This window comes from Cornus florida, unplaced genomic scaffold, assembly GCF_030987335.1.
Source record: "Cornus florida cultivar Cherokee Brave unplaced genomic scaffold, ASM3098733v1 CherokeeBrave_3.0.0_Hap2_Chr02, whole genome shotgun sequence".
Taxonomy (NCBI): Eukaryota; Viridiplantae; Streptophyta; class Magnoliopsida; order Cornales; family Cornaceae; genus Cornus; species Cornus florida.
In genome coordinates, this window is record NW_026775572.1 from 66,004,444 (window position 1) to 66,025,824 (window position 21,381).

General features: G+C 36.6%; 1 protein-coding gene and 1 pseudogene across 1 annotated transcript; one reads left to right on the forward strand and one right to left on the reverse strand.

Annotated features, from left to right (window-relative positions):
• Positions 1–720: 720 nt before the first annotated feature.
• On the forward strand, positions 721–819 carry LOC132297972 (small nucleolar RNA R71; annotated as a pseudogene).
• A 19,345-nt stretch (positions 820–20,164) lies between these two features.
• On the reverse strand, positions 20,165–20,587 carry LOC132296351 (uncharacterized). Its single transcript, XM_059794563.1, has one exon. The coding sequence runs from the start codon at positions 20,585–20,587 to the stop codon at positions 20,165–20,167; it is 423 nt and encodes a 140-aa protein (XP_059650546.1).
• Positions 20,588–21,381: the final 794 nt, after the last annotated feature.

Sequence of the window (21,381 nt, forward strand, 5' to 3'; positions counted from 1 at the left end):
CTAAAGTGCCCAAAGCATTTAAAACTTTTTCTTCAAAGGCGGGACTTCTAGTATTTCCTTAGGAATAAGATTGGTTGGGAAAATGAGAATTAGCAAATTGATTCCCTTGTGATTGATAAGGTCTATAACCTTGGGATCCTTGGTTTTGAAGTGGAGGTGGAATGTACTTCCCTTGAAAACCGCCTTGGGAAGGGTTTGAGCCCTCTCCTTGGTTTTTCCAAGAGAAATTCGGATGATTCCTCCAACTTGGATTATAGTAAGTACCATAAGGATTGTTCCCTTAGTTCACAAAAGCTGCATTGACTTGTTCAATAGGTTCATTTTGCATTTGTCCGTGAGGACAATGAGAAGTAGAATGAAGAACACTAGAATAAGTCATACATGTTTCATTTGATGCACGATGAGAATGGTTAGGGAAGGAAGATACTTGGTTCGCCGAGTTTTGGTTAATCAAACCTTTGAGATAAAGACTTCATTTCGGCGTCTATTTCATTTGAATGGTCGACTTGATGTAAGCCAACACTCTTCCTACCTTCTGAATTTCTACCATTCTTGGATGATAATGTTTTATACAAAGAATTTTCACTCATGCTCTCATAAAGACGCCACACGTCATCCTCATGCCTATCAATGTATGAGCCACCCATGGAAGCATCAACCATACCCTTATAATTGTCCGATAATCTCTCAAAGAAATATTGAACTAATTACCATTTGGGCATGTCATGATGTGGACACTTCCTAAGCAATTCATTGAAGTGTTCCCATGCCTCATGAAACGTTTCTCCATCCCCATGTGAAAATTCTCGAATTGAGGTTCTCATGACATTGGTCTTTGAAACTGGATAGTACTTCTTCAAGAACTCTTGTTGCATTTCTCCCCAAGAAGTGATTGAAAAAGGCCTAAGATTGTTAAACCAATACTTTGCCTTGTCTTTTAAGGTAAATGGAAAAAATTTGAGTCTTAAGACCTCTTCCGGCATGTCCGTATATTTTACAGTGGAACATACTTCAAGAAACTCATCCAAATGCTTGTAAGGTTCTTCACTTGGAAGTCCATGATAGTTAGGAAGCATTTGAATGGTATGTGGCTTATTTTCATATTGATGTGCTCTAAATGGAGGCAATTGGATGCATGTAGGCGCATTATACTCATTAGGCACATAATGGTCTCTTAAAGTAAGAGGTGGATTAGCTACTTGAAGTGCAACATGAACACCTTGGTTTTGAATTCCTTAATTGATGATAGGAGGTTGTGGAGCATACATTGGCCTTGGCATTCCATATGGAGCTTGGCCTTGTTGTTATGGTGGTTGGTGAATGTATGGCCTAGGCATGCCTAATGGTACTTGTATGTTCTCATTGTGCACATTAGGATGAAGAATACCTTGTTAGTCTATGTGGCCAAGGTCCTCAACATGATCATCATTATGGTCATCCATTGATGGATTGGTTCTATTTGAACTTCCTCTTCCCCTAGGATTTCTAACGATGGATTCAAGATGCAAATCAAGAGGGACAAGAGTTGGTCTCAATGAACGACGTCCATGCATGCACAATACAAAACACAACAAACACAAAGAATGACAAACACTATACCTTCACAACAATTTCGATGAAACTTCCTCCACAAACACTTAATTCATACTCCCATGCTTTAACAATAACGATGTAAAGAACAATTAAAAACAAGCCTCCACGCGGGCCGACGATTTAACTAAGGGATTGAGTAAAGAAAGTCTCACAAAGGTCCTTTAGCACTTCAACTCCAAATTTAAAGCTTAGCTTAGCAATTTTTTAAAATTTTTAGCACTTTTCTTTGCTTGCTTAGCTTGAATGCTCCTTTGCTTGCTTCCTTTCCAACAATGCACCTAGTTAAGTAAGAACAACACAATAAGTAACCAAAAAGAAAAATAAAAAAATAAAGTAAAGACATGATCAAAAGAGTACTAATCCTAATTGATTCCACAATTCCGACGTTGCCAAATCAAATCAATCCCCGGCAACGACGCCAAAAACTAACCGGTCTGTCGCACTACCATCAAGTTTGGAAAGTGTGCATTAAGGCGAGGGCCAAGAGTTTTATATTTATAAAAGCCACTACTACCTTTCACTATAAATATAGCTAGGGCGAGTAGGGATCATCCCAAGAGATTGTGAGGGTCGAACAAGGTTGTGGAATTGCTATTAGGGCTAGTAGGTCGAGTGATTAAACAATTGGTTGGTTGGTTGATTAGACTAGAGAGTAACTAAATTAAACTAAATGATAACAAAAGAATGCAATTAAGAGTAAGTAAGAGAGAGAATAGGCTTAGGGGTTCAGAGATCACCACCAAGCAATGCATTTCTATACCATTGACAAGTGATTAATGAGGGCAAATGGTGTGTTGCAATATTGGTGTGTGTGTGTGTTTGGTTGATTCAACAAGTAAGGATGACTAGTTAAGCATGTATTGTCTAAATATCATGTGAAAGGCACAATATATCTAAGCAATGAAGCATATATTGTCTAAACAACATGTGAAAGGCACAATAGATCAAAACAAGTCATTAATCATTTCATTAAGCTCACAATCCAAATACAACACAAGGTTAGAGACATATGCTACTTGCATTCAAAAGCTTGGATCATCAAACAACAAGTATGGATTGTCCTCCAATTTAACACTACATTACAACTACAACTACACTACATCTACACTACTAGCATGAAAATAAACTAGGGGAAAGGCACAATCCATTAAGGAATAAGTATGAACCAACAAGAAAATCACAAGAGCATTGCATTAAGCACTATGTTTTGACAATCTCTAAATCTATAACATCAATACACATAGACATGCATCAATAACACAAAATCTAGTGACAAGCACATGAATATCTATTCTAACATACATAGACATATGAATAGAATGAAATGATCAATTGAAAGCATTTAATCATATAAATCATTGAACAATCAAGATCTATATATATATCAAAGTGTCAAAACATTAATTACAACATTAATCCCTCAATAATACATAAGATTAAGATATAAAAAGCATGTTTGGGGCTAACTCTAGCCCCAAGAAGATGTCTAGCCACTTATGGTGATGTTGCTCCAACCCTCAAGGGCTAATTCCACGGAAGAAATCTACTCCTTGTTGATGAAGAGTCTCCAATGGTGTCTCTAGCCTCCTCCTCCTCCTCTAAGCTTACCTTCTTTAAGAATAATCCCTAGAATATATCAAATGCTAAGTCTCTCTAAAAAAGTGCATCATATTCCTTTTATAGGTAGGTCAAGTGACACACCAAATGAGCTGGGGTCGTGTAAAGAATATTCTCTAATGATTGGATAGAGGACGGATTGAACAAGCTGGCTTTTTAACTTTTTCGCACTGGAGGAAGTTCGGTCGATCGAACCTTGGACTTGGATCGATCGAACTTGGCTGAGATCCATCGAACTTAGGCTGGATCGATCCAACTGGTTGAGCTTTTTGGGAAAAGACAAATCTGAGATATTTTGAAGATATTTTTGGGAAAAGGACAAAAGTGGTTGGTAGGGTGGTACAGCTGTGGATAAGATCAATAATTTGAATAAGGACAAAAGTGTTAGATTGATCGAAGGGTGGTGCTGGATCGATTGAACTTTGGACTTTATGCTTTGGGTCAAGGTTTGGATCTATCTTGAAGTACTGAGATTAATCAATGTTCGATCAATCGAACCTTGAAGTTGGATCGATTGAACTTTGCTGCTTCCCACCTTTGGCTTCATTTGCTTCTTTCTTTCTCCACTTTGCTCCTTTCTTTGTTTAATCCCAGAATAGCTTCAATTAAGCTCTTATTTGGCTGAGTTAGCTTATTTCGGGATAAGTGATTGAAAATGGAAATAATACGAAATCAATCTGAAACGGTAAAATAAGATAGATAAAGGTACTAGAATGCCTAAACTTAAGGGGTTTAAATACGCACTTTTAGCGCTCATCAACCACTGTTCATATTTTGGTGCTAGAGAAGTAGTTAACCGGATAGGATTAGTTTGGAGTTGACATCCCGGGGTCGCATCAACAAAGGTATGCCAATATATATATATACCCATCAGCTCTGTCGGGCATTATTTCTTTGATTTTAATACCCATCATTTGATTTTGTAATCATCAGCTCTCAAGGTCTTTTTTTTTTTTTTTTTTTTTAATACCCATCAGCTCTGTCGGGCATTGTTTCTTTGATTTTAATACCCATCATTTGATTTTATAACTATCAGCTCTCAAGAGCATTTTTTTTTTTTTAATACCCATCAACTATGTCGGGCACTGTTTTTTTGATTCTAATACCCATTATTTGATTTTGTAATGATCAACTCTCAGGGGCATTTTTTTTTTTAATACCCATCAGCTCTGTCGGGCACTGTTTCTTTGATTTTAATACCCATCATTTGATTTTATAACCATCATGCAAGGGCATTTTTTTTTTTTATAATACCCATCAGCTCTGTCGGGCATTGTTGTTTTGATTTTAAGTCCCATCATTTGATTTTGTAACCATCAGCTCTCAAGGGCAAATTTTTTTTAATACCCATCAGCTTTGTTGGGCATTGTTGCTTTGATTTTTAATACCCATCATTTGATTTTGTAACCATCAGCTTATAAGGGTAAATTTTTTTTTTTTTAATACCCATCAGATTATTACTTATTTCTTTTGATGAGTCATAATTGTATTTGTGTGTGTGTGTGTGTGTATATATATATATAACACCAATGTCGCATCTCTTGTATTTTCAGCTATCGGCTTCTTAACTCTAGTGCATCAACCATGGTGTTTTTTAAATGCTTCAAGAAGAGAACCCTAGCCATTATTGAAAGGGAAAGTGACCCTCAAGAAAAGGGAACAACATTAGATGTGGGTACAGCATTTATCGGCAATTCCTCTCTGTATTTGCCAAGGTCATCGTCAGATGCTCAATATTTCCTATCCCAATGGTCAAGGGTGTCTTCATGCAAACTCACCAACCTTGGATTTAATAAGAATAATGAAAATATATCCATTTCAGAGGCTTTGATACTGATTCAGCACTCCATAAAAAGGCTGATAAACCAGAACAATTTGCACTTTTGGGACATAAAGTGCATGCTAATGAGGTAAAGTGGAGTAATGCTTTGAAAGTTTTAGCAGAGTTGTCATATACTGAAGGATATTTTGAGTGGACAAAGGACATTTTGGGTCACCATAACAATTTCCTTAAAAAGGGGATAACATTATTTGACGCCATATTTGCCTCATTGTTCTCATATGATCGCTATGGACCCGTGCTCAAAGCTTTCCTCGAGTCTTGGTGCCCTTCGACCAATACCCTCCATTGTTTAGTCGGAGAACTTTCCATTTCCCTTCGAGATTTACGTGTGTTGGGTGGTCTCCCTTTTGGTGGAAAGTTTTATGATAATGTTGTCCCTGATGCAATCGAACTATCTACTGTAAGAGATGATGGAACTTTATTACTCCCTTTCAGTTGCCGATATTTATTCCTAGCCTTTCATAGGCTCTGTAAAAAATGTAAAGTGGACCGTGCAGTAAAAATATCTGATTAGGTGGATTATTGGTTTAAAGGTGCCATAAGGCATAAGAAGATACCTCCAAGAAGGGTAGCGAGAAACAAAACTCAACGTCCGAAAGAGACTTACAACCCTTCTGGAGTGATTCCACCACCTAAAGCTCTTTCTGCTCGAGAGGATGACGTTCTTAACAGTCTTGGGGTGGAACAAGAAGTGAAAGAAAAGACTCATTTAGCTGCATTTTTGGCGTGTTGGCTATGCAAATTTGTTTTACCTGCCAATCCTAGTAATATGATTCGGCCTGGGGTATTTAAAGTTGCCAGCATGATGGCAGAAGGGGAAAAGTTTTGTCTTTCGATTCCAGTTCTTGCCAGTATCTACAGGGGTTTGAATGATGTGATTTCTTCGCCTGAACTTGGGAATTTTAACGCTGTATTTCAGATACATTATGTGCACGGGTGGATGGCTGAATATTTTAAGACCCATTTCTTTGCTCCAAATTCTAATTTCTCACCTCGAATGACCATTTATTCAGGAGAAGGGTCAGCGACGCATTTTGAGGAGTTAGAGGCACAAGATTTGTTTAGATTTTGTAAAGGTGTTGACTTATCTAGCTTGTCGAAACAGTTTCCCCAAAGAAAGTTTCTAATTGATGATGGGAATTTAAGTCTTTCAGATTTCGAGTGTATGGCTACCCTTCGTTCAAGTTATTTAACGTTACGCCATGGGAACCGTTTCATTATCGAGCCTTATAGTCCTTACAGTTTCAGCAGACAATTTGGGTATCACCAGGATGTTCCTGGAAAGCTGAAAGAAGATATCCCCAATGGCACCTTAGAAGTGATTTCAAAATATTAGAAATTGTCCACGCGATTTCGTACGCAGTCTAAAATGTTAGTTCCATCAAAATCAAGCTTTCAGAAATTTTCAGCTACAAAAAACTATGTTAAGTGGTGGTCTCGTGTGCATGTAGACCCATTTGCAGAAAAAAGAGCTTTTTCGGGACAGATCAAAAGCGCAATTTACCGAAAAGTAGCCAGCCAAGGTTAGAAAAGTCTTTATCAGCGGGCTTAAGTCAAATTTTCCATCTACACCAACATTAAGAGATGAAACCTCTGGGAATTATTTGGAGGTGACCAAAGAACTTCTGCCATCAGTAAAAACTCATCCTCGACGTCAGTTAGTAGAGGATTTAGACGAGGACAAAAAAGACAATAATGCAGATCGTAATTGGAAACATGTTGGGGACAAGACAGAAGATGTCGTTACTCGTGACCCTATCGTAGTTCATCATAATATGGAGCGTTTATTTGATGAAGTGCCCAGCAGTTCACAACCTATACAGGTAACTTTTATTTTTTATTATTATTATTATAATTTATTGTCTTCCTTCTTTTTTTTTTTTTTTTTTTTTTTTTTAGACATAAGGCAACGAAGGCTTTCTTGGAGAAAACCTCGTCTTTGTTACCGATCTTTTTTGTAGAGAATAATCTATTGATGGACCTTCTTCTTGGGACTTAGCGTCTCAAAGAGGAAATAATGCGATCATCCTTGATGAGGTGAATCATCCTATTCAGAATGTAGTGTCTCACGAGAGACAGTCCCAACCTCTAGCCTTGTCAATGGAGCAGGAGGTTCCAAGTCAGCCACCATAGAGGGTTAGTGAAACATTTAAAGTGAATATTGAATCATTAGTTGAAAAACAACCCCTTGGGAATGTTCAGTCATTGCATCAAATTGCGCCCTCTGAAGCTATTACACTAGATGCAAAAAGGTGTGATTTCTGAAGCTAAACGCATAGTGGCTACGCTATTTGAGGGTAAAATAAAAAATGCAATAGCAAATACCCCGCTTTTGAAGATTCCGTCGTTCAGGCCAAAGCTTGAAGAACTCTTTCACGGACTCCCTCTGTTTTCTGTGGATTGTTCCAAATTTCGAGAAAGGATTGAGACATACCTTTAGAGTGCTGAAAAATATAATCAAATTCAATCTGAGTATGCTTGTACCTTAACTGAAGAGACACGTGTTCAATGTCTGAATAATGTTGATTCTCGCCTTAGTGAGGTTCTTGCCTTGGATAATGTAGATATGGAGTGTGTTCAGTCACTTCAAGAAGCTCTCATTAATGATGAGAAAGAAATTGAATGTTTGCGTGCTTGGATCGTGGAACGCAAAGCTTCTATTGAGGAGATTAACGCAAGAATGCTTCAGAGAAAATATGGTATTACAAGCCTTCGAGAAGAGCGACAAGCGGTTGACAAAGACGAGATCCAAAAGCAATCTTGGTTGTCTTGATTTTTTCTTTTTTATTTTATTTTTTGATCAATCATGTATTGGAATAATTCTCAGAAAATTGTCCTCTTGCATTTTGATAATAAAATTATATATATATATATATATATATATATATATATATATATATATATATATTTTCAAATAAAGAATCTTATTTATTTAACCGTTCACAGTTAAACTCTTGTGGGCTAGGAGTAATAAATTTGTTTATTTATTTATTTATTTTTTTTTGGTAACTAAACTTAGAATGTAGTTCTAAGCTGCCTACGTACCCTCAAAATAAGGATCAAGTCATGACGTAGTTCAATGAAAAGGAATTTATTATTATTATGCGCAATCATAGTTTTAACTCATGTGGGCTAGGAGTAATACATTTTATTTATTTTTATTATGTGCAATCATAGTTTTAACTCATGTGGGCTAGGAGTAATACATTTTTTATTTATTTATTATGTGCAATCACAGTTTTAACTCATGTGGGCTAGGAGCAATACATTTTTTTTTTATTATTATGTGCAATCACTGTTTTAACTCATGTGGGCTAGGAGTAATACAATTTTGGCTCATTTGATCAAGAGCATGGTGCCATCATGTGTAGTAACGCTTTAAGAACTTTCCATTAATGGGTCCAATCCTAACTCAATCTTCGTCGACGATCTTGTATGCGCCATTGGTGTAGACTTCTCGAACTACGTACGGTCTATCCCATTTTGACAAAAACTTGTTGCCAATGCGGTGTTTCATGATAATAGGTCAACGAACAGCAAGTACCAAGTCCCCAGCCAGGAATGATCGAGGTCGAACCTTTTTATTGAAAGCTTTAGAGAGTCGAGCTTGATAGCACTCTAATTGTTGTTGAGTTTCTAACCTTTTCTCGTCCAAAGCTTCTAACTTTTAAAGTCGCAAGCAAACATTTTTCTCATTTGTAAGTCCCTCTTGTATGGCTATTCTCAAAGAAGGAATTTGTTGTTCTAATGGAAGAACAACTTTTGTAGTTCGATATGCCCAGAGTGCTTCTTCGATTCGCTCATGCCAGTCTCTCTTTGTTTTATTGACCACTTTTTTCAATAGATCACAAAGAGTTTTATTGAACGCCTCTGCAAGTCCATTAGCTAGACCATTATACATAGAGGAATTACGTTGTTTGAAGCCAAACTTCTCACTAATGTCAGTCACCCAACTATTTTTAAAGTTATTTCCGTTATCAGTAATGATATATCGAGGGACACCATACCGATATATAAGGTTAACTTTAATGAATTCACCAACGGTTTCCTTTTTTACTTTTTTAAAAGGTGCAGCTTCAGCTCATTTGGAGAAATAATCTTTGGCTGCCAAAATGTATAAGTGACCCTTAGAAGATTTGCATAGAGGTCCAACCACATCCAATCCCCATGCATCAAATGGCCATGAGGTGACAGTAAGGTGTAACGGTTCCGGCGGTTGATGTATAAAATTTGCATGGAATTGACATGCTTGGCATCTTTTTGCATACTCCATGTAGTCTTTGACCATGGTAGGCCAATAGTATCGCATTCTCTTTATACGGAAGTGGAGCTTAGGGCCGGACTGATGAGCTCCACATATTCCAGAATGCGCTTCTTCCATTGCATGGGTTGTTTCATCTTCTCCAAGACAACAAAGGTAAAGACCTTCGAAAGAACGCCTATACAACGTGTCTTTATAATAAATGAATCGAGGTGCTCGTCTACGTATCTCAGTCCTATGGCATAGGTTTTCAGGAAGCCTTCCATGCTCCAAATAGTCGATGAGAGGACATCTCCAATCATTTTCAGCAGTCACGATAGAAATTGGATTATTCTCTTCAAATTTATCTTCAAGAACTTGTGGTAAAACCCATCGTTGGCATACTGGCACGTTAACTATGTCTTCATTAACCAATGCCAATGTTATAGTTAAATTGGCTAGAGCATCAGCCATACGATTTTCTTTTCAAGGAATATGTTCTAAGACGGTGCTATCAAAATTTTCCAACAGGTGAGAAGCATAACAGTGATATGGTATCAGGTTATCTTTCTTAACCTCATAATCTTAGAGAAGTTGATTAATCACCAGTTGAGAATCTCCGTATATCTCTAGATCCATAATCTTCATCTCACTTGCCATTTGAAGACCAATAATTAAGGCTTGATATTCCGCAACATTATTTGAGCATTTTTCAGTAAGTGTAAATGCATATGGAAGAATCTGCCTTTATGGAGAGACGAAGACTACGCCTGCCTCAGATCTATCAGACCGTGCTGATCCGTCAAAAAACATCATCCAAGGCTGCAGAATATCAATAAAGAAGACTTCTTCATCTGGAAAATCTCCCGAAATTTCCCAATCGGCTAGGATAGGGTAGTCAGCCAAGAAATCCGCCAAGACTTGCCCTTTCACTGCTTTTCGTGGGACATAAATCATCTCAAATTCATTGAACAGGATAGACCACCCTGTCAAACGCCCAGAAAGAACAGGTCTAGACATTACATACTTAAGAGGGACTGTTTTTGCAACAAGGTGCACCATATAAGTCAAGAAGTAATGTTTTAATTTCTTGGTGGCAAAAACTAGTGCAAGACAAGTTTTCTCAATTGGAGGGTACTTTAACTCTATTGGTGTGAGCCTGCGGCTCAAGTAGTATAAAGCCCTTTCCTTACATTCTTCATTGTTTTGTGCAAGAAGAGCACCGAGGGATTCTTCTTATGCGGCTATGTAAAGTATGAATGGTTTTCCTGGTATTGGTGCTCTTAGCATTGGTGGATTAAGAAGATACTTCTTGATACTGTCAAAAGCGTTTTAACAAGCTTGATCCCACTCAAATGGGGCATCCTTCTTCATGAGTCGGCTAAAGGGTTGGCAACGTCCAGACAAATTTGAGATAAATCAACGAATGAAAGCAAGTTGGCCTTACAGGCTTCGAAGCTCTCTTAAATTTTTAGGCGGTGGCATCTTTTGTATGGGGTCGATTTTGGATGGATCTATCTCAATACCACGATGACGAACCACATATCCAAGGAACTTTCCTGAAGTAACACCAAATGCACACTTAAAAGGATTCATCTTAAACTGATTCTTTATGAGGCGGTTAAAAACTGTACGAAGATCTTGTAAATGATTATCTCTTTTCTTTGTTTTAACTACAATATCATCAACATAGCACTCGACAATCTTATGGAGCATGTCATCAAAGATCCTTTGCATAGCGCGCTGATATGTTGCCCCCGCATTTTTAAGTCCGAAGGGCATAACCTTGTAATAATAAATGCCCTTTGGAGTGCAAAATGCAGTTAACTCTTCATCCTTCGGAGTCATTCGTATCTGATTGTACCCCGAATAACAGTCCATAAAAGAGAGAGTTTCATGCTTCGTAGTTGCGTCTACTGTAAGTTCAGGAATAGGAAGAGGAAAGTCATCTTTTAGACATGCTTCATTCAAATCACGAAAATCTACGCATATCCGTATCTGTCCGTTCTTCTTTTTCACTGGGACAATACTTGAAATCCATGTTGGATACTTAAATTCTCGAATGAATCCCACATCAATCAATTTGTTGAATTCTTCCTCTATTTGCGGAATAAGTTCTGGACGAAAGAAGCATTGAGATTGTTTAATCAGACGGGTTCCATGTTTGACAGCAATGTTATGAACTGCAACTTTAGGATCAAGAGCTGGCATTTCTTTGTATGTCCAAGCAAAGACATCCTTATACTTAGACAACAATTGGAAGTAGTCATTTTTCCTCTGATGAACTCAAGAATGCACTAACAAAAATTGGTTTTGGCTGATCGTACGTCCCCAAATTGAATTCTTTAAGTTGGTCAATGGTAGTTTGCCCCCCATCTTCTAGTCTCGGGGGAGCTTCCTTGACTTCGTCTTCTGATGGATCAGGGTTTGATTCTTCTTCGATGGTGAAGTGATAAGATATAGCATAAAACACTTCATTCTCACTTTGTTCTTTATTGTATTCTTCTGTTTGATTGGTGAACACAATGGTTCATCTTTAACTTTTAGTGCAATGTCATTTGTAATGTCTACCTCCGTCTGACGCTTCATTCGTGAGGGAATCAAACTCTGAACTTCGTTATCTTTCATTACATTGTCATCATTTTTCTTCAGTTCTTTTCCCTTTTTGCTTCTTATTGATACCTCGTTGGTGGCCCCAATTCGAGAAAAGACAGACCTTCAAGGTCGATGCTGCAAGGAATCTCTCTTTTGAGCAGAAGAATTATACGTGGCAGACTATTGACATAAAGATCTGTCATATTTAATGTTCGACTTGATGAACTCAACCTATCGAATATTGATGCTTAAGTCCATGAAACCCCTATGCGGTCAAAAACTGACTTTTGAGGAATAGACTGTTGGCCTTGATCATCATCAATCTCTTTAACACCAATGTATAAAGCATTCAACTTTTTGTCCTTCTTTGAGATTTGGATTCGAATGGGCTTAGTTGATGTAAAGCTAAGACTAATTTTTGGTGGACTGATCCTATGTCCTTGTTCTCTCAACTTTCTTTGTGTTTCATTAAGACCATGCATTTTCTCACCAGTGACATTAGGGTTAAGTTTTCCGAGACGTGTAGGGTTCTCGAAATTATATCCAGACTTAGCTAAAAGTTTGTATGCTTTTGGATCTAACCCCTCCTCTGTTCTTTGTTTTGGAAGTGACCCATGTTCAACTGGAGCATGAGAAGATCGGATAAATCCTTTCAATGGAGGTTTGACAACAGAAGATTTTTCGATCTTCGTGAAGGGAAGAGTTAACTTTCCTTGCAACCCTTGTAAATCCTCTTTTTCCTTTGTGTGTGACATTTTCAACTTAACTTCTTCACTTTCAAGTATTTCAATGAAAAGTGACTGCCCTTCTCGTCGTTGAGATTTTAGAATATACTTGAAAATAGGTGTTGCACGATGTGCTTTTATCGCGACCTCTCGCTTTTGAGTTACCTTTGTACTGTTTATCACCGAGATATCTAAAGGATTTGACAATACTTCTTTTCCTTTTATAGATTTTTCTTCTTGCATAGATGACGGGTTTGTTACAGACTCTTTAGAGAGTGTATCGAACTCAATATAATATTTCGCATCTGCAAAGTGAGTTTCAACTTCTGCAAATGGTTTGTGATCTGCCACCACCGTCTGCACACCATTTTTATAGAACTTAAAACATTGATGAAGAGTTGACGGAACGACACCGTTATCATGAACCCAAGGTCGTCCGAGCAACAACTTATAAGACGTCTTTGTATCAATTACATGGAATAAAGTTTTTGCATGCAATTCACCAATCGTCAGATTCACGCGAATCATGCCAATAGCTCTTTGCCCTCTTTGGTCGAAACCTTGGATAATGAGATGACTACGAGCTAACTCATCAACTGTGATACCAAGTCTGTTCAATGTAAACTTTGGCATGATATTCACTGCTGAGCCACCATCAATAAGAATGCGATTAACCTTCTGTTCTCTTGCATACCCAGAAACAAAAAGAGGACGATTATGTGGCTTCGACCCTAATTGAAGATCCTCATCCGTGAACACAATCGTTGTACAACACGAACCAGATGCAACTTCAACTGCTTCTTTATTGTTAGATTCTTCAATGGCAGGTGTAACTTTCATAAGGTCATCCATAATTCGAGCTTCGTTTTGATTCTCATTGCTTTCGAATTCTAACTTAGGCTACGTAATGGATACCATGCAAGAGGTTATAACTTTGTCGTTGAAGTATCCTTTAGGAAAGAAATCCCGTAGAATAATGGGTTTGTAAATATCGTCACCTAAGAATCCACATTCTGGTAACTGTGTTTTATTAACAGCTTTTCTATTTCTGACATTTTGTTTAGGGTGATAGTGAGATTTCTTCTTCCTTTACCCCCTGCCATGACGAATACTTGAAAGACATAGCTTTGTTGCTTTCGTTGTTTCTTTTTCATTACTGAAGTCCATTCTTTCTCATCATTCTGGAGTAACTCCTCTTCAATCATCATATCATCGAGTGTACCTCCTTGGGGAAGATGGATTTGAACTGGTTCAAATTAGCCAAACTGAATAGTTTTGGGATATGTGTTGAAGTCTAACAAAGGTTGTAGTTGGGAACATTCATGTTCAAAAATGAAAGATGGAAAGGCAGCAGCTGTGTGATTTGAGGTTGCTACCTCATCAGTATCTAACAGGATCTTTCCTTGCTTTGCCAAGTTCATCATTGCTTCCTTAAAAATGAAACATTTTTCAATTAGATGGCTGACAATACGATGATATTTGCAATATCTCGGGTCGTTTACACACCCCATCTCTTGAGGTCGTTTACATTCTGGAAGTTCAATAACCTTACTCTCCAATAAAGACTCCAATATGCCGAGAACATCGGAATCTGGAAACGGGTATTCCTTCATTTCCAATTCCTTGAGCGTCGGGCATTGCCTTTCTTTCTCTTGTGACTGGCGTGAATTACTGTCTTCTTTCTTTTTGTCTTTGACAAGAATCTTTATTGGGACAGTAGAGACAGCCATGGAGTCTTTAGCAATATTCCTTGATGCTTTTTCACCTTTCTTCACCTCCTTTTTATCTTTACGCGGCTCTGAAACTAAAGGATCCTTACCACCACGGGACTTAATGCTGATCTCCATGTCATGGGCGCGCATAGCCAACTCTTCAAAAGTGTGAGGTTTTATACCTTGTAGGATATACAAGAGGTCCCAATCCATACCTTGCATACACATCTCAACAACAGAGAGTTCTAACAAACGGTCATTACAATCCAAACTAATTGCTCGCCAACTTTTGATGTAGTCTATAATAGGCTCATCCTTCATTGTCGTGTGTTAGTCAACTCAATCATACTAACAGTGCGACGTGTGCTATAGAACTTGTTTAGGAACTCTCATTCCAGTTTCTCCCAACTATCAATTGATTCAGATTCTAAGTCAGTATACCATTCAAATACATTTCCCTTAAGGGAACGGACAAACTATTTGACCAACAAGTCCCCATTAGATCCAGCATTGTTGCAAGTCTCGACGAAATGAGCAATGTGTTGCTTGGGGTTTCCTTTTCCATCAAATTGTTGAATCTTTGGAGGTTGGTATCCCATAGGCATCCTCATGTTATCAATTCTCTTTGTGTAGGGTTTTGAATATATGAGATTGCTTTGAGGGACTCCACCATATTGTGTACGGATTGTGTTTGTTATCATATCTTGCAATTGTTGAACAGATAACGAAGCAATAGAAGAAGCACGATTGGTTTGGTTAGCTACTTGTTCTGCTATAAGCGTCCTGTGACAGTCTTCTGATCGGGTACCTTGAGGTATTGACTTTGAAGGATTCTCATATGGCTGCTTTAACTTACCAAGATTCTGAGTTTCTAACTTGTTCATAAACGTGGCAATCTGTAAATTTTTCTCTTCACCAGCCCTTATGAGATTTTCAATTGCACGTGACATCGTGGCTAATTGGTCTTCCACCGAAGTTATGTTAATCATCATAGCCATCATGACATCTGAATAGGAAAGACCTTGAGAGCCAAAAATTTTCGAAGTGATTGATTGTTCCGAGGTCTCACGTGGTAACTCAGAGAATGAACTAATGCTAGAATTATCATCAGAAAGGGAACGAGGTGAATCCGGTGACGGGGTCTTCTCCGGAGCAATGTTAGAGTTGACCTTACGGATGTTAAGGGTGTTGACATGTTAAGTCTTCACACTCATTGATTCAGCGGGATTGGTTTTTCCCAAAATTTGTTGTTGTTTGGATGAAGCGATTGCTAGGGCCTTGCTTAGTGTCACAGGGCCAATTGAGGCATTTTCATCGCTTGAGAGGTTCTTAGTCTTCATGCCGCTTTTTGTGGCAACTTTGACGTTGACCTTCGCGGCAACGATGTTCTTTTGGATATTTTTGCTTGTCTGAATCTTGGGAGGTGCCATGGATTCTGATAAAGATGAGTCTTGATGATTTGATGTAGAAGAAAGAGATGAAAGGCAGGAAGAGTCCCACCGGGCTTGTTTGAAATTTGTACACACAAATTTTGTATCTGTAAAATAAAGAACAAAATAAGGAGCAAATAATAAATTTTATTACTATTTGATAAAGGGGGTACAATTCTCTGTAATATTCTTTACAAAGAAAGAATGTCCTCTGATTCGATCTGCTAAATCTTCGGTGTAAATGCTTCAATATTTGATGTTGAATCGGCTGCAACGAACTTTCTTCAAATCTCCAGGAAATGAAGGAAAGTTGGATTGATTTCTATTTGATAGCCGTAGAAGCTTAATCTCAAACAATTGAATGAAAGACTTTGAATAGGGCTGGCACTTGTAAAACGTGCTTATAGTCCTTTGTATTCAAAATGTTAAGTCTTCAAAGCTTTAAGAGGTGAATGTGTGTAGAATTCGGCAGAACTTTCTTCTTCTCTTCGGATCCCTTTCTCCTTTCCCCCTCCCTTCTATTTATAGACTTCATGAAGTGACAAAATAGTCATTTGAGTAACTTTGGATAATTATCACAATTATAATTTGGATAATTATCCTAAGTGATAATTATCCTCAAATATATATATATATATATATTAAGAATAATTATAATTTTATTTAACTAACCTAATCTCTAAGTGGGGCTGGTTAGTTAGCAATTTTAAATTGACCCATTAAAATGGGTTGGGTCAATTGAGTAGTTTGGTTGACCCATGACCCATATTTGGTAGTGGGCTTAGGTTGTTTGGCTAACCGGCCCATAATTTAAAGTGAGCTAGACTGATAGTAAGCCCAAATTATAGGTTAAACCCATGTGAATTTTTCAGTCTCTACAATAAAAAGTTCAAAATTCTCATCAACTCATCTGCTATGATTTTTCTTTTACCTCCAATTAAATCATAGCAATAATCGTAATCATTCCGAGCCTTAATTTTTTCTACGACATGAATATTTTTTTATGTAAATGATATAGATGAAGATAGGTTGAAAAAATAAAACTTTAATTGTGACAAAATATAAACAGTACCCAAGGATCATGAAGTCATCAGTTAATATCGATTTGAGATGTGTTATGGCTATCTGAAAATGAAGTAATGTAATTATTTTTTTAAGGAATAAAAAAAATTGAAGAAGAAATTAATTGTTAGTGATCTAACGGTATTAAGTCCCTACTTCTCAAATGAAGGTCAGGGTTCAAGTCTCTGTGGAGGTATGAATGTGTGAGTGTTTACCAACTTAAAAAAAAATTGAAAAAGAAGACCAAGAATGAAAAGAAATGAATAATTAAAGAGATTCTTAGAAAATAAATATATATTTTTGGGCTGGGGGTGTGTGTTGTCTGTATGTGGGGAGGCATTTTATAAGCATTTATAAATTATAGGCCCATGTTTAATTAAAATTAATGGGTCACGTATGGGCCACTGGGCCGATGCTTGCTTCCCATATATCTATACTTAGTAGGACGTGACAATTCGTATTCACTAGTCATAATCGTGTCGTGTTGTGTCGACTTAAAAATATTATTATACTAAATAGTTCAATTCGAACACAACCTATTTAATAATTGTGTCAAAAACCCTCAACACTAACCCGATTTGTTCATTAAACGAGCTATAAATGTGACCCGTTTAATGACATATTTATTAAAATAAAAATATTATATTATTTAAATTATTAATAATATATACTCAAACAAATAAAAAAAAAAGTAGAAAAATGTAAGTTTCAGTCCAACCAAATTACTAAAGAATAATCTCTAGTCTACAAAAGAAAAAAATTATAAGACACAAGTTTAGATAGTTATTTTAAAACTTAAATAAAAATTTGTTTATGACATTTATAATTAAATGAGTATAAACGAGATACACAAGTTGAACTTCTCAACCCGAACACGACCTGATTAACTAGACGGGTTAATCATGTCGATCCGTTTACGATCTGAATATATTTAAAGTCAATTCAAACTAGCTAAACTCATGTCGTGTTCAAATCTTGTTGACGAATTGTGTCAAAATTTACCACCTAGGATTTATGCGTGATTGCCAAGGTGATAATCTAATTGTATTTGAATCCCATTCTAATTCATTTTTAAGGATATTTTCTTCCCCAACCGATTTAGTAGCAACGTGGGACCATGCACAATTACTTTCCAAACATTATAATCCAAGGCCTGGAGGAAGATCCTCATTCTAGCTTTCTCACCACCCAAAATCTTTCTCCTCGGTCCTCACAGACAGCTGGACCTCCTTTTCCACAAATTCATCTCTCTGTATAATTCATCTATATTTTTATGTATTCTCTCTCTATTCAATTTTTTTTTTTCTTTCAAAATGGGTTATGGAGACCCAATTAACTCATGAACCTTAAGTTCTATAATTCTTAATTATTGTTCTTGATATTCAAAAAAAAAGAAACAGAAAAACAATTTGAATGTTCTCTTTTATAGATAACCCAGAATGTTGCTTTTGGAGGGGATGAGGGTATTTTGGTAATTCAATGTTGTTTTTTTTAAGGTTTAAAATAGGGGTGCAACTTGGTTTGGGAAACCCGAATCCAACTCGAGCCTAGCTCAATTTTTTCCAAGCTTGGGCAATCATTTTTACAATTAGGGTTGGGCTTGGGTTGAAAATTTTCAATCGGAATTAAAATAAGGTTGGGGTTGGGTTGAAATGCTAGCAACTCGAGCCAACTCGAACCCGAATTATAAAATAATCTTCATATATATTTTTACTTTAAAATACATTATATATAATATTTAAACTATGATTACATTTTTTCTTTTCAACTTCCTTTATTAAATCTTATCTTATTGTATGTTAACATTTAGGAGACTTAATATTCTAAGAATTTGTTTGTAATTTATTAAAAATTTACAAATTACAAAAAGTCTTTAAATTTTTCCTTGTTTAAGAGTAATTTAATTTAAAACTAATTCAAGATCATATTAAATTTTCGGTGTGAAGATTGGCCACATGAGTAACCCGAATTAACCCAAAATTTTAACACGAAATCTAAGCCCGAATTTAAAAGTAGAAGGATGGGTTATGCACGGATTAAGTAGTTAGGATTGAGGATAGAGTTAGGCTTGGGCTTGGATTTAGCATTTCATATAATGGGTTGGACTCAAGTTATACTTCAAACCCGCCCGAATTACAACCCTAGTTCAAAATGTATTTCATTACAACCAAGGTAATATATAAATTTTAATTTATTTAGTACATGATATCTGCAAATTCTGTTATTGACTTATGTTGAATGTTAAAAAGGGAGGTCTGTATACGTACGTAACAACATTTCATTTTTAAGGGAGGTTCAAGTAATTTTAGAAATCGTAGGGAAAGTCTCCGTAATTATGGCAAACCAAATGAGAGGTCCATGTAATTTATCTATCTATATATATACAGTGTGTGTGGGTGTGTGTGTATATATATATATACACACTTGCTTAATTTTACCAAAAACTACACATTAGAATTGACCATTTTTTGAACCAAACTAACGGCGGGGTTGTTTTTGTTACACACATGTAACTAGAGGGATGTAATTGTAATAGTCTAAAATACAATAAAAGTAAGTGTAATAAACCCTAATTAGAGGGGAGGTAAATATAATTTACCCATTAATATAACACGAGACAAAATCGAGAGTATCTTGGATGGTTGGAAATATGCTTAAAATAGTTGAGCTTCCAGAGGGGGGTGGTGCGCAATTCGTGTTCATAGGTCATAATCGTATCATATTGACCTTTGATTATTTTACTACATAGGTCAACCCTTGATCACGATCATTTTAATAATCGTGTCAGGAATACTCAACACAATCGATTTATTAAACGGGTTACCTCGTTTAACATGTTTAATTTAAATGAGTCATGTTACCGTTTATTAATTTAAGTATAAAAAATTAAAATACAATGAAAACAAAATTCACGAAAATGGGAATAATTTGGATAATACAATTACAATAAAACCCAAAGACAATAGCTATAGCTGTTGAATTTATATTGAAATAATAAAAATGGCACGATTATGGCAATAGGGTCTAATAAAATTAAATGGGTTGAGCTTTAAAACACAAATTTATAGTTAAACAAATTAATTTATAATTAATTGGATTGACACAATTATGACACAAACAAAATTAAGGTCAATCCAATCTCGTGTCGAGTTGTTGCCGGCATACTTCCAGGACTAAGGATAGGATGAAAGTACGCTGGTCTCAGTAATTTGAGAGGTTGACATGCATTTTAAAGATGATACCATTTTTTAAATGGCAGTTTAAATTCATTTCAGAAGGCGCACACAGCTCCTCAACAGCAAACATGATGAGGCATTACAAAGAACTTGCATATATGAAAACAAAGTTTACCGCAGCCACCATAAATCTCGGTCCCTCGAACGAGAAGAACAGAACTTGAACAACAAAACTTCCTCTCCAACCTCAACGACACTTCTTCGCGGACGTAGAGAACCGCGACACAGTGGACAGGTCATGTGCCCAAACCCGACCCATCTGTCTAAGCAGACTCTGTGAAAGAGGTGAACGCATCTGAGCTCTCGAATCTCGTCACCTTCTTCAATCTTGCACAGACACACTGCACATTCCACAGCTCCCTCAAACCCTTTGCCTTCGTAGCGCCGTGCGTTGAGATCTTCACCATTGTTACGCCACTGTTTATGCCGGAAGTTGAATTGTTGGAACAAGAAATTCCATCCTGATTTGAAACTGTTAACAGTTTTGATAAAGAGGGTTAGAATGACAGTAAAAAAAGTTGCCAAAATGCTCATATTTGCTGAAGTCTTGTGAGGCGGCTAGTAGTGAAGGCATACAATGTAATATATAGAACAAGGACTGAGATGGTGATCAATGGACGTATCAATAAGGACGAGAGAGTTATTAGACTTCAGACAGAAGGTACGTACTTGGGTGTTGAATTAGTGTGTGTCTTTCTGGTTTTTTTTGTTTCTACTATTAAATATATCATAAAATCACATGCCTAATTAGTTAGCTAGTTGTCACGTTGGACCTTTTCAAGCACAGCTTGGTTGAGGGGCGAGACATGGTTCATGCTTGGTAGCTAATCAATCTGTTGTAGATAGGGTGATGGTACTGTCTTGGATGTTACACGTATATACATTGTGTAGATTTTTTTGGTCATTGACTTCAAAAAAAGGTTCCAATGGTCTTCTTCTTCTTATAAATTCTACCAAACTGTCATTAGTATCATGTCGGGGATTTTTTTTGATATTTTTATAAAATTTTACTTTTAAGTTCATTCACATAATCTTATCAAAATTCACTTAAATTAAAACACTTATATATTCATATTCCAGTGTAATCATATCACAATATATATATAGTAGTATAAATAAAACAATATACTAAAGTAATAAGTCAGTAATATATATATATAAATAAAATCAATAAGAGAAGAGTAAAGAAACTTCTGGCCTGTGTAATGGAGAGGCACGCAGTATGCGCTGTCCTAAAGTCTTTACAGTCTCCCTACATGCAAGTTGTGACGACTATGAAATGCTCCAAGATACAACTCCAATGTCTTCAATGCGCACATTCACAGAGA